The 14,052-nt window shown below is 47.9% G+C and overlaps 1 protein-coding gene across 9 annotated transcripts in view; it reads right to left on the reverse strand.

Annotated features, from left to right (window-relative positions):
• Window positions 1-14,052, reverse strand: part of LOC138745937 (F-actin-monooxygenase MICAL2-like) — a 156,923-nt gene that overhangs the window by 92,983 nt on the left and 49,888 nt on the right. For all 9 annotated transcript variants that reach the window (XM_069903490.1, XM_069903491.1, XM_069903496.1 and 6 more), the window contains 3 exons: window positions 13,181-13,296; window positions 4,607-4,733; window positions 691-781 (listed from right to left, as the gene is read on the reverse strand). In XM_069903490.1, coding sequence (XP_069759591.1) covers window positions 691-781; window positions 4,607-4,733; window positions 13,181-13,296 — 334 coding nt within the window. The remainder of the gene's footprint in view (window positions 1-690; window positions 782-4,606; window positions 4,734-13,180; window positions 13,297-14,052) is intronic.

Genomic DNA, 14,052 nt, shown 5'->3' on the forward strand with positions numbered 1-14,052 from the left:
GGGGGGTCGTGCGACGGGGAGGGGGGGTCGTGCGACGGGGAGGGGGGGGTCGTGCGACGGGGAGGGGGGGTCGTGCGACAGGGAGGGGGGGTCGTGCGACGGGGAGGGGGGGTCGTGCGACGGGGAGGGGGGGGTCGTGCGACGGGGAGGGGGGGGGTCGTGCGACGGGGGGAGGGGGAGTCGTGTGACGGGGAGGGGGGCTGTGCGACGGAGGGGAGGGGGGCCGTGCGACGTAGGGGAGGAGGTGTTTCATGTGTGTGTGTGTGTGTGTGTGTGTGTGTGTGTGTGTGTGTGTGTGTGTGTGTGTGTGTGTGTGTGTGTGTGAGTGAGTCTGAGTCATATTCACAGCCCTCTGCCATTTCCTGCAGTCCTAGGCGGAGCAGTTCCCATCTCACACAGTGACGCACCCCAGCAGGATGCTTTAATCTGGTAGTTTTGTGGAGACAAACATTTTGCCTTAATTAATGGAATTTAAACAGCCAGCTGCAGCAGTGGGATTCAAACTCTGGTCTCATGCCCCAAGCATGATAGCCAGCCCATCAAACCACATTCCTGAAGTCTCTCATTGGCTCTCCCTGTATCATCCACCCTGGGTTTATCTGCTGGAGGCGAGGAGAGAACGGGGAGGGGGGGGGGGGGTGAGGACAAAGATCAGCAGGCAACCTGACCCTCACTGTGGATGTGACTCACCACGCCGGGATACTTTGATAGATTTGCGGATGGAGTTGACCCGCTCCAGGGGACAGTTCTTCAGATCAGTGGTAATGTAGAGCTGGCGCACCTAGTGCAGGAGACAGGAGAGACATGGATAACTCTCTTTAGCCCCACAGTAGATTTGGTTAACAAGCTGGGCATTTAGTTCTACAGAAAACTATGCTTTTCTCTTTGGAGTAAAGAAGGACGAGTGGTCTCTTAATAAAGGTCTACAAGATTATGAGAGGCATAGATAGAGTGGACAGCCAGTGCCTGTTTCCTAGGGCAGGATCAACAAACATATGTACAAAGTGAAGGGAGGGAAGTTTAGGGGAGACATCAGGAGTAAGTTTTTTTTTAAAACACAGAGAGTAGTGGGTGCCTGGAATCCCTTGCCAGGGATAATGGTGGAGGTTAAAACAATGGAGGCATTTAAGAGACTCAGACTGGCCCATGAATGGAAGAAAAATAGAGGGTGACGAGGTAGGGAGGATTTGTTTGTTTTGGTAGGATTTCATGGGTCAGCACAACATCATGGGCCGAAGGACCTGTACTGTGCTGGAATGTTCTATATTGGATAGATGACCTCCGCTCTGCCAGGGAAATCAGAAATAACTGGATAGGCATTCAGTGAGGATTTTTTTTGGCAGGCCAGTGAGGGGGAAGGGGTTAAAACATAGAATATTTTAGAACAGTACAGGCCCTTCAGCCCACAATGTTGTGCCATCCTATATTCACCTACTCCACAATCTAACCCTTCCCTACCTCACACCCATAACCCTCTATTTCTCTTACATCCACGTGCCTGCACAATGGTCTTTGAAATGTACCAGCCTTGGGGGACGGGTGAGGTCTGGGCCTGATCTCCCGCTCACCCAGGGAAAGAGCATGTGTAATACATCACCTCTCGGCCACTGTCTGGCTTGCCAGGCAAGGTTACAGTGTCCGTAGCAACACCTTCTCGAGGTGTCCACCATTTTCACTGAGTTTGCTACATCATTAGGTGGTATAACTGGATGGGCTCATTAGCCCTGGTTGGCAGCCAGCCGAAGAGAAGGACAACTCTGATTTCAAACCCGGCCAGATGGGGCTAGTTAGCCTTGTCAGGCCATCCATCTAGGACAGTGGTTCCCAACCTTTTACTTTCCACTCACATACCACTTTAAGTATTCCCTATGTCATAAGTGTTCTGTGATTAATAAGGGATTGCTTATGTTGGTGGAAAGAAAAAGTTTGAAAACCACTGTTTTAATCATTCCAAATTGATTCGTTATGTGCACTGTTTCATAACTCCAAAGAAAATGGGCCAATGACAATTTTTCTCAAGCAAAATATTTCAGTAGTAATTGGGTCTAGAGCAGTGATTCTCAACCTTCCCTTCCCACCCACATCCCACCTTAAACAATCCCTTACTAATACAGAACACTTATGGCATAGGGAATACTTAATGTGGTATATGAGTGGAAAGTAAAAGGTTGGGAACCACTAATCTAGGAGAAGATCACTCCGACATAACACCTACTGCCCGAGGATCTGGCTGTCACCATCCCAGCATGCTGGGTCGTGGCAGATGAACCCCAGTTGTAAAGGGTAGGGCCAGTACTGCGCACTCTGCACTCCACCTAAAAAATCCATCGTGCAGGCTCGAAGGACGTGCCCATGTCTATGATCCTTCCTAAATCTTTGTTCGTGAAGCCAAACCATGTTTGTACCAGCCTCCACAATTGCCCCTACCAATGCATTCCATGCACCCACTCCTCTAGATTTGGAGACATTCAAAGAGTTGGCATAGGCTCGATGGGCAGAAAGGCCTCTGAGTTGGAAGAATGATGGAGCAAGATGACAATTCAATTGCAAACCACGAGAATCCAGGGGAGTCAAGGAGCATCCATGGGCGGAAATGGTTTCAGCAAGGTTTCGGCTTGGAATCCTTCATTGAGACATAATGAAGAGAGGACGGTGCTGGTGAAGGGACAAGAGGTGATGGAGTATTGCACAGAAGGTGGGAGAGGTGGAGGGACAGGTAAAATCAATGATCAGGCCATTGGGTTTAAGGCTGTCCAGGAAGAATCTAACCCCCTCCCTTATCCACCTGACGGGCCCCCACTCCAACCCTTGCTTTACAATCCCCTCTAACCTTCCCTTCAGAGTTAGGACTCCCAGTCCTCAGCAAAGGTGTCATCTTTGTCCATCTCAACAAATTCCACACATGCCACAATGTCAACCTCTTCTTCCGAGGTCTCCGTGCCTACTTTTTCCACCAGGAATCTCCTCCCCCCTACTGATCACCCCTTCTCCTGCCTTCAGCCTTCTTCCTGCTCTCAGACATCTGGATCTGGTTCTCTGCCCACTCTGGATCTTTATATATCCAATTGCCGCTGAGTCATTCACCATCTGAACTTCACCCTCCCCTCACTTACTCTAATCTCACCCCCTCATAAAGCTCTGCCCTCCACACCAATTCCAACCTCACCATCAAACCCATACACAAGGGTGGTGCTGTTGAGGTCTGGTGCACTGACCTCTACTTTGCCAAAGCCAGACGCCAACTCTCAGACACCTCATCTTACCCCTTCAACAGGACCCCACTAAAACTTATCAAACCACCAACCCATCTCTAACCTCGTCGCTTCTATTCATCTCCCTCCCAGAGCCTCTAACCTCATTATTTCCCACCCCCAAACTCTCCAGTTTTACCTCCTACCCCAGATCCAGTTGTCTTGATAGACCCATTATTTCTGCATGCTCCTGCCCCACCAAAATAGTCTCTGCTTACCTCAACTCCTTTGTTCCCCCCCCTCACCACACCCCAGTCCAGTCCCTCTCCATCTACATCCATTAATCCTCACACACCCTCCATCACATCAACAACTTGACACCTCATTTTCACCATGGACATCTAATCCCCATCCCGAAGACCTCAAAGCCCTTCATTTCTTTCTCAACATCAGACTCAGTCAGTCCCCCTCCTCCACCATCACCAACCCCTTCCTGAATCCTTCACCCACTCTTCCCTCCCCACCATACACCCCTCCCCCCCACCCTGGCACTACCCCTGCAACCGCAAGAGATGTTCCACTTGCGCCCACACCTCCTCCCTCACCACCATTCGGGGCCCCAAACAGTCCTTCCAAGTGAAGAAACACGTGAATCTGCAAGGGTCATCTATTGCATCTGGTGCTCTCACTGTGGTCTCCTCTACATTGGAGAGACTGGACGCAGACTGGGACGTCGCTTTGTTCAATATCGTCACTCTGTCCACTGCAACAGCAAGAACCTCCCAGAGGCCAAGCAGTTTAATTCCACACCCTGCTACCACATTGGCACATCTGTCCATGCACTGCCAAACCAAGGCCACCCAAAATTTGGAGGAACACGCAATGTTAGCAATTTTCAACCAGTCGGCATCAACATTATCTTCTCCCAGAATCTCTCTCGTTCCTTATCCCGTAGTCTTCTCACCCCCTTCCCTTCCTTCTCTTATCAGAGAGCTACCCTTACCCATCTGCCCTCTCCCCAACACTTCTCAGCTTCTACCCTCCCCCCCACAATCACTATCACCTGCTAGCCTGTTCTTTCCCCTTTGCCCTCCTCTTAACTTGCGAGTCTGCCTGACACTCCCGAGGAAAGGCTCAGGCCTGAAATGCCAGCTGCTTTTTGCAACCTGCAGGTACTGAACGGCCCTGTATTCGTCCACAGCATCTGCAGATTTCTCGGTTACCTGCTCCTCAGGTCCAGCCAACGGACGAGGCTGAGGGCAGGCACGTCTGTGTAGCGATGGTGAGGAGGCAAGCTCATGCCCACAGGCTGTGGTGGTCAGGTGACGTGGTCACCCAACCTGTGCCTGGTGTCACTGACCTGGAGGAGTCGGTACCTCGGTGATGTTACCCATGCTCCAGCCAATTAACCTTACCTGGTGGGGCTGCACACAGTTGGAGTTGAGGTTGGGGTATCGTGATGCAGGATCTATTGTGTACTGTTCAAAATTCTTGCTGATGTTTTCAGGTGTGGTTTGAGGCAGTAGCCGGTAAATGCTCTCCCTGAAAATAAATAGGTAGAAACTCGGTCACGTTCAGTGCTTCCAAAGCTCCCTTCAGAGAGACACATAGGTCAGGACAGCTGCTTTGCTTATCACAAGACACCTAAAGGCAGGAACAATGGGAGAGGTCACAGACATAGACCAAAACCTGTCAGTCAAATGGTAAACAGACTGGCAGTCATGGAGACAGCCAATAGGGAAACCGGCCCTTCGGCCCACCAAGTCTGTACTGACTCAATAAGACATCAGAGCAGAAATAGGCTATTCAGCCCATCGAGTCTGCCCCATGAGCTCATTCATTTCCCCACTAAGCCCACTGCTCAGCTTTCTCTCCATAATCTTTGATGCCCTGGCTAATTATAATAGCCTGAATACACCTGGGTTTGTCGGATCTCGGAAGCTAAGCAGGCTCATGATTGGCCAGTACGTGGAGGGGAGACCGCCTCAGAACACCAGGTGCTGTAGGTTTCTGTGAGGGGTGCTGTACAAAGTGGAGACTTTCTGTCTGCCTCACAGTAGACAAAGGTAAAAGAATTTCATGTATGTTATATTCTAAATATAGTATTAAGTGACAATATTGGAACCTTTACCTTTAATCAAGAACCTATCAATCTCTGCCTTAAATACACATCATGACCCGGCCTCCACAACTGCCTGTGGCAACAAATTCCACAGATTCACCACCCTCTGGTGGAAGAAATTCCTCCGCATCTCTGCCCCCAGAGGACATCCTTCAATCTTGAAATTGTGCCCTCTTGTCCTCGACTCCCCCATCCACATCATTAGATGGTCAGCAAGCTTGTGGAGGCACTGGACGCAGACTGGGAGATTGTTTCATTGATCACTTCAGTTCTGTCCGCTTCAGTAGTATATATAACCAACGTTTCGAACTTGAGCCCTTCATCAAGGTAGGGGTACAAGTAAATAACGCGGATTTCTCAAAATTTAAGGAGGAATCCCCATTCAGATGGCAAACGCAGGCAATAAGATACCTAGGTGTGCAAATAAACAAAAATCTAGGCCAATTATATAAACTCAATTACAATCCACTAATGAAAAAATTACACGACGATTTAGAGCATTGGAAAGAGCTACCACTAACACTGATAGGAAGGATAAACTGTATTAAAATGAACATTTTTCCAAGGATACTATACTTATTTCAGGCATTGCCAATACAACTGACAGAAAAATTCTTCAAAGAGTTAAAGAAAATAATAAGGAGATTTTTATGGAGAGGGGGGAAACCGAGGATAGCACTAGATAAATTAACAGAATGGTATAAACAAGGAGGCTTACAATTGCCAAACTTCAAAAATTATTATAGAGCCGCACAATTAAGGTACCTATCAGATTTTTATCAAACAAGGGAAAAACCAGACTGGACGAGACTAGAATTAGATAAAATAGGGGAAAAGATACCTGAACACATATTATATAAATGGGACGAAAAATTGGTACAACATAGAACTTCTCCAGTATTACACCATCTCCTCAATATATGGAAGAGGATTCATGTAGAAAGAAATAAAATAAATTACCAAATACCAAAACTAATATTGATGCAAAATAAGCTACTCCCTTTTACAATAGACAACCTTGCCTTTAGAAAATGGGGAAAAAAAGGGATTAAAAGAATAGAAAATTGTTTTTCAGGAAGTAGATTCTTATCCTTTGAACAAATGAGAGATAAGTACAATATAACTGGAGATACAGCGCTGGCATATTACCAACTGAGATCCTACTTGAAAGATAAATTAGGAAGCAACTTGAGTTTACCAGAGGGAAGTAACCTTGAATATGTGATTACAGATACAATGTTAATCAAAAGATTTATAAAAAATATGTATATTAAACTGCAAGAAAAGGAAAATGAGGAAACAAATGGTAAAACTAAACAAAAATGGGAACAAGATTTAAATATAAAGATAAAAAAGGAAACATGGGAGAAGTTATGCTCTGGAACGATGAGAAATACAATAAATACGAGGCTGCGTATGATACAATATAATTGGTTACACAGACTATACATTACACCGCAAAAGTTAAATAAATGGGACCCAACAGTATCTGATAGATGTTTTCGATGTAAAAAAGAAAGGGGAACAACAATTCATGCAATCTGGACATGTGAGAGAGTAGAAAAATTTTGGGATGATCTCAATCAGATATTAAATAAAATAACAGAAAACAATATACCAAAGAATCCAGAGATCTTTCTCCTAAGTAACATAAAAAATAAAGAATTTGGAATTGACTTGGAAGATGCACAAAAAAGATTTGTCAAGATAGCCCTAGCCGTAGCAAAAAAATGTATTATGTCAACCTGGAAATTGGAAGATAATTTGAAAATACAACAATGGTATATAGAAATGAATAAATGTATTCCATTAGAAAAAATAACATATAGTTTAAGAAATAATATTGAAATATTCGAACAAGTATGGGAGCCTTACATTAAATACAATAGCGAAAACCTACCGGGAACAAACATTACCTAAGTTGATGGAAGGAGAAGAAAAGAAAAGAATGGACTCAGTAGAATTTCTGGTGTATTTTTGTTGAATGACAACATTGTCTAACTGAATTAATGCAACCTAGATTGTATACCTAAAATGGATGAGAGGGGGGGGGGGGTGGGGGGGTGGCTTGGGAGGAGGGAGGGGGGAGGGAGAAAAAGTCACTGTAAATGTGTGGAAAAGAAAAAGTGTATATCATGGCTATTGTGATTTATGGTGTGAAAAATAAAAAATTAAAAAAAAAAAAAAAAAGTAGGGGTACAAGTACAGGGTTCCCTAGAAGTGGTGACATAGTGGGAACAGTGATGAAGACGGGCCCTTGAGAAGAAGAGCTGGGAACACCATACTCCAGCTGTTGGTTAGATGTTGGTTGGAACATGGTGCACATTTCAGTCACCTCACTGGAGGAAGAATGTGATTCAGATCGAGGAGGTGCAGAAACAATTCTCATGCTGCTGAGACTGGAGTGCTTGAGCTACAGATTGGATAGGCTGAGACAGTGCAGCAAAGGAGGAGACCCTCTAGCCTATGTGTGTGTACTGAATACCATGTCCAAGTCAAACTAAAATACTGCTACTTGCACCTGATCCATCCCCTCCATATCTCCATATATCTCAAAGCCTCTTAAACACCACACTTGTATCTGCTTCCACATTACCCCTGGCAGCCTGTTCCACTCTCTGTGTAAACTATCTGCCCCCTTAAACTTCCACCCCCTCACCTTGAAAACATGCCCTCGAGTGTGTGACTTTTTTTTTTAACCCCAGGGACAAGATTTGGACTGTCCACCCTATTACTGCCTCTCACGATTTTATACACCTCCATCAGTTCTCCCCTCAGCCTTCAACACTCCAAAGAAAATCACATTTTGTCCATATATAGCTCATCCCCTCTAATCCAGCAACACAGCCGGTGTGGTTAGCGCAACGCTGTCACAGTGCCAACGATTGGAACTGGGGTTCAATTCCGGCGCTGTCTGCAAGGAGTTTGAATGTTCTCCTTGTGTCTGCGTGGGTTTCCACCCACCGTTCAAAAAATACAGGGGTGTAGGTCAATTGAGTGTGATTGGGTGGCACGGGCTCGTGGGTCAGAAGGGCCTGTTACCAGGCTGTATGTCTAAATTTAATATAAAAAATTAATTTTACATCCTGGTAAACCTCTGGATCATGGAATGAGGTAGTCAGAGACCAGCTTCACGGAGAGTTTCCTCTGTGATCAGACTCCTGAATTATCCCAAAAGTATAAAATTATCTTGTCTGCTTTGAGCCAAATTATCTCTCTGTCACTGAGCTTCTAGCCTGTCTCTTACTTGTACTATGTATGAGATATCAACTGGTCTGCTCAAAAACGACCTGCTGCTGCATTTTCAAAATGTGACAAATAAGCCTGAACTGGACTTTCACAACATTTGAGAAGCAATGGGCGATCCCTTGAACCCTAGGATTTCATCGACTGTGGACCAGTGCTGATGAATGGGATTGAATGTTAGAGGTGTGTGGGTTAGACTCTTGGGTCCAAAGGGTCTGTTTCTGTATTGGGCCACTCTGCTTCGACACACAGGGGGTTCAGAAGCAGGATGAGATGGGAGAGCCAGCGGGTTTACTCTGTGGAATGCAGGTATGGCCCATGGAGTCAGAGAGCATGAAAGCAGAACCTTCCATCCAACTTGTCCATGCTGACCAAAATGTCCCACCTGCCTGCATTTGGTCCATGTCTCTCCAAACCAATTCTATCCATCCAAATGTCTCTTAAACATTGCAATAGTCCCTGCCTCAACCATCTCCTCTGGAAGCCCACTCCGTACACCAACCATCCTCTGTGTAAAACGGTTACCCCTCTGGTTCCTGTTAAATCTCACTCCCCTCATCTTAAACCCGTGTCCTCTGGTTACTGATTCCCTTGCTTCAGGCAAAAGACTCTCTGCATTCATCCGATCTATTCCCCTCATGATTTTGTATTTCATGCACTCCAATGAATAAAGCCCCAGCCAGCTCAACCTTTCCTTGTAGCACCAATTCCTGGCTTCCTCTCCAGCTTGACATCTTTCCTGCAGCATGGTGACCAAAACTGAACACAACACTCCAAATGGGGCCTCACCCACGTCCTATACCACGTAAACATGTCCTCCCCACTTCTGTACTCAATGCTCTGACTGATGAGGAGCCTTTTTGACCTCCCCATCTACCTGTGACATCACTTTCAAGTTACGGATTTTTAAGTAGGGGTATTAGGGACTGTGAAAACTGATGGGTAAGTGGAGCTGAGTCCACGACCAGATCAGCTGTGATCTCATTGAATGGCGGAGCAGGTTCGACGGGCCAGATGGCTGAGTCCTGCTCCTGTTTCTCACATCCTTATACCTGGCTAGAACTGAGAAAGAGATAAAAGTGAAAAACACAACGCTAGAGAAACTCAGCAGATCAAACTATGTACTTTATATAGCAAGGATAAAGATATATAACCAATGTTTCGGGCTTGAGCCCTTTGTCAAGGTACGGAAAAACGTCAGCAGGTGTCTGAACAAAAAGGTGATGAGGAGGGTAAGGGGAGGAGCACAGTCCCACAGGCAGGAGGTAATAGGTGGAGAAGGGAGGGAGGGCACAGCAGCAAGCAGGGAGAGGAGGGATGGCTCGGTGAATAGAGAGGGAAGAGGGTGGAGAGCTGAGGGAAAGAAGACAGGGGGAGAGGGAAGGGAGGGTAAATGATCCTGCAACCGGATTAGCTGTGCTAATCCCAATCAATGATCCCACTGGAAGAGCGTGGCAAAGAGTGGCACACATCTGGCTGAGAAAACCTTCCCGCCGGCAAGGTCAGAGCTGGGGGGGTGGAGCAGCTGGATGTAGGTGTGCAGTGTTGTGCTTTCAAACCTAATCACGGTGAACAACGAGCTTCAATTCAATGGGAGGGGCCCCAAACTAGAAACCAGGCCATTCCTCCCCTCTGCTGCCTGCTGTTGGAACTCCACGAGCCCCCACCCCCACCTCACCAGCCAGTGCCATTCCTTCATCCCTATGCCCCTTCTCCAACTCCCCTCCCCATTACCAACATCCACCACAGAAAGAGAAGTGCTTCTACCCTGGGATAGGCATATTCTAAAGCAGCCCCCTTCTCATCAGGGCTCACTGAATTCCCAGAAATGATCCGTGCCTGAAGTTTTGCTTTGGGTCTATCACCATGGCAATGCAGAACAGCAAACAAAATTCCAGTCTATATTTGGTGGTCATCTGGACCATTTCCCTCAGAAAAAAAACATACAAGCACTTTGCACAGCTTATTGTTCTGCTCACCCAGCTGCCCCCTCGAAACCATTTGCTCCCCCAGTGGTGCTTGAGGGAGCCACATCCACGATTAGCTGTGTGGAACTTTACCCCAGGTAGCAGGCTGCTATGTCCCTCTGCTCCACATCTGCAACACCACCCCACCGCCCCGCAACCCCACTCTCACTCCAGCTTACCTGCGTCCCTCTCTGCTGTTCTCCACAACCTCTCCCAGGGGGAAATGAGCTTTGCATTGTGGGACGGGTTTGTCAGACATTCCCAACGGATTTACTACCAACAGTGTGATGACAATGGCTTGAGGTTCTGGCCCACAGAGAGCAGTACCTCCACTGCCGGCAGTTTGCATATCACCGTGGTCACCCTCGTCACAGGGAAAGGCCATGGACACTTTGGACAGGGGACAGAACAGGATGGTAAACAAGATTTGCAAAGGCTGTGGTCCAGTGCGGTACACCAGGATGTTGCCTGGTTTAGAAGGTGTGAAGCATAAGGTTTGCGGATGATGGATGGCCATCGGCAATAATGATGAGTCGGTTTACAGAGAGGAGGAGAGGAGGTCGGAAGGCTCATAAAATGGTGTGAGAACAACAAGCTGAGTTTCAACGTGGACAAGACAAAGATTGTGGACTTCAGTAGGATGAAGATCGGCCATTCTCCATTACACATCAATGTTTCTGTGGTGGAGAGACTGGAGAGCACAATGTTCCTCGGTGGACACATAAGGGACGATCCAGCCTGGACCCACATCTCTTCATTAGTCAGGAAGGTGCAGCAGCCCCTACGCTTCCTAAGGACATTGAGGAGGACACTTGTCAGGATGGGGACTGGTAGCCATGTCCTCCTCAATGTCCTTCACAGGAGCACCATTGAGAGGGTCTTGGCTGGCTGCATCATTGTGTGGGACGGCAGCTGCAAAGCGTCGGAGACTGGAAGTCAATACAGAGGATCATCAAAATGGCCGAGAATATCACTGGGGTCTCCTCAAATGATGACTCTCATGAGAAGTGTTGCTTAAATAGGGCTCAAAGACTTATAAAAGACCCTTTACATCCAGCGCACGGTATCTTTGAACCACTACCATCAAGACAGAGGTACAGGAGCATCAAAATCAGGACGGCCCGGCTGGGAAATAGCTTCTTCCTGCAGGCTGTGAGATTGATGAACGGTATACTGTAATGGAGTAAATCATCCCAAAGTATTTATATATATTTTAAGCTGCATCCTTATGTACAGTATATGTGTGATTATTGTGTGGGTGAGGGTGCAGGTGTGAGAAAACACCACGGTCCAGAGAAATGCTGTTTCATCTGGTTGTACATGTACAGTTAGACAATAATAAACTTGAACCTGAACCATAGGGAGAGGTTGGACAAACTGGGTTTGTTTTATCTGGAGCATAAGTGACCAACCTTGTGTATTAGCTACTGCTGTAGAAGTGACTGCCTAGCTGGTATAACAGATGGTGCTCAGTGTTTTTATTCTCAATGAAAGGGGCCCAACTCATCATGTCGACTGGCCATTTCACTCCACAGACTCTGCCCAATTCTCCGAGTCCATCCAGCCTCTCGTTGGATTTCAGCATCTGCAGTTTTTTTGCTTCTTAGAATTTCAGTTTAATCTCGACATCATGGTCAGCACAGACACATGGGCTGAACAGCCTGACCCTCTACTGTTTAGTGGTGTTTCATATTGAATATTCCCACCATTTCAACACCTAGTCACTGTTCAGACAGGTTCGGCAGTTGGACATCTGCTGTGGGGGACAGGGTCCAGTTCCTCCTGAATCGACCCACACACATCCCAAAACTCGCTCATCACATCCAAAGCCATGTAGTGGACGGGACGCCGCGTTACCATTGGCCACGTAGGGGACGGGCCATGAGGTGGACAGGACGCCGCGTTACCGTTGGCCACGTGGGGGAACGGGATGCTGTGTTATCTTTGGCCGTGTGGGGGACGGGATGCTGTGTTATCAGTGGCTATGTGGTTGGGTTGGAGAGGGTGCATAAGAGATTCACCAAGGCATTGCCTTAATTGGAGGACTTCACTGATGGGGAGAGATCAGACAGGCTGGGTTTAATTCCCTGGAGGGAAGGAGGTTATAAATATGAGGAGTCAGTCAAAATCTGGCAGGAGTGAGGTGGGCATATGTTTAAGGAGAGAGCAAGGAGGTCTCGGGGTTCGGAGGAATGTTTCCCCCTCGAGGGAGATGGACTGGAACAAACTGCCTGAGGGAGAGGTGCAGCAGACTCTCACAATGAACAGGGGGTTAGTCAAGCACTTCAATCAGTGAGACAGAGAATGTTCTGGAAATAACAGGACGGGGTAGTAGGTACAACTGTGTGAATGGACAAGGTGGGACATGAGGCCTGATTCTAAGCCCCTACCCACCACAAGCACTCCATCATGCACTAACATGCTTTAATACACAACTCATCATTGCCTGATTACCCACAACATATACATGCTTCAACACGCAACACACATGCCATCACTTGCTTACCTACCCTGACATACACATGCTTCAACATGCAACATACACATACCTGCTCACTCTCATGGCAAACCCATACCTCTGTTCCTCCTGACACACCCAATGGGTGGCAGAGGCCCCGTCTCCCACAAGAGGCCATGATAGCCCCTCCTCTCACCTCTCAGCCAAGACCTCCAGCGTTGGGACCTCTTCAGCCCACCTCTTGACCATCCATGCCGTGTCCAAGGCAGCCAGGAAGCCACGAGCACATCCAGTCCCCATCGGCCAGAACGGCTGTCAGAGAGAGGGCAAAATGTCAGCAGGTACAGTGGGTTAGCACTAAGGACTGATGACCAGGAGTGGCTGAATCTGGAGAGATGCAGGCTGCCAGAATCACGGAGTTCTCCTCACAGACCCCAGGTAAGGGCGGAGAGGGGGGTCAACAGAGGCAAGGGGTTCTCCTCACTGAATCAGACCCCAGCCAGGGGCGGAGAGCTGGGCACATGGAATGATGACAGCGCCAGGCTCTCATTTATAACCAATGGCTAGTCACAGTTCCCTGACCACCCTCCCTCATCCACATGCCTGACCCTTGGGGTAACATCAGCAGCTCAACCCCGAGCAAACCCTCTCAGAGCCAGAGTGAAGCCTTCAAGGAGGACCTGAAACCAGCGAGGGAAAACGTCTTATCCTCCACAAAATGGGAATGCCTGGACAAGTCCAATCCCCAGGAGCCTCTCTGACCAAATCTTGCGGAGACTGAGCACCAATAGCTGGAAGAGAACATGGCCTCAAGCCAGTCCCCACACCTGGCAGCTCCGCGCATCGGCAACCACAGTCACCCTTGACCCCCATCTGAGGGGACGGCGACTCTCCCAATCCGCATCAGGGCAAGGTTCAACTTCCCGTACCACGTGATAAAGCTCGTCCTGTGGGCTATCCAGCTGCACCATACAGCACTAAAACTCAGAGCTGCAGAGAGAGAACAGAGCAGGAAGTTCCTGTGGGAGTCTGGTAACGACGGGGAATTGCAACCTGGAGGAATAACTA

This window comes from Narcine bancroftii, chromosome 1 (assembly GCF_036971445.1).
Source record: "Narcine bancroftii isolate sNarBan1 chromosome 1, sNarBan1.hap1, whole genome shotgun sequence".
NCBI lineage: Eukaryota > Metazoa > Chordata > Chondrichthyes > Torpediniformes > Narcinidae > Narcine > Narcine bancroftii.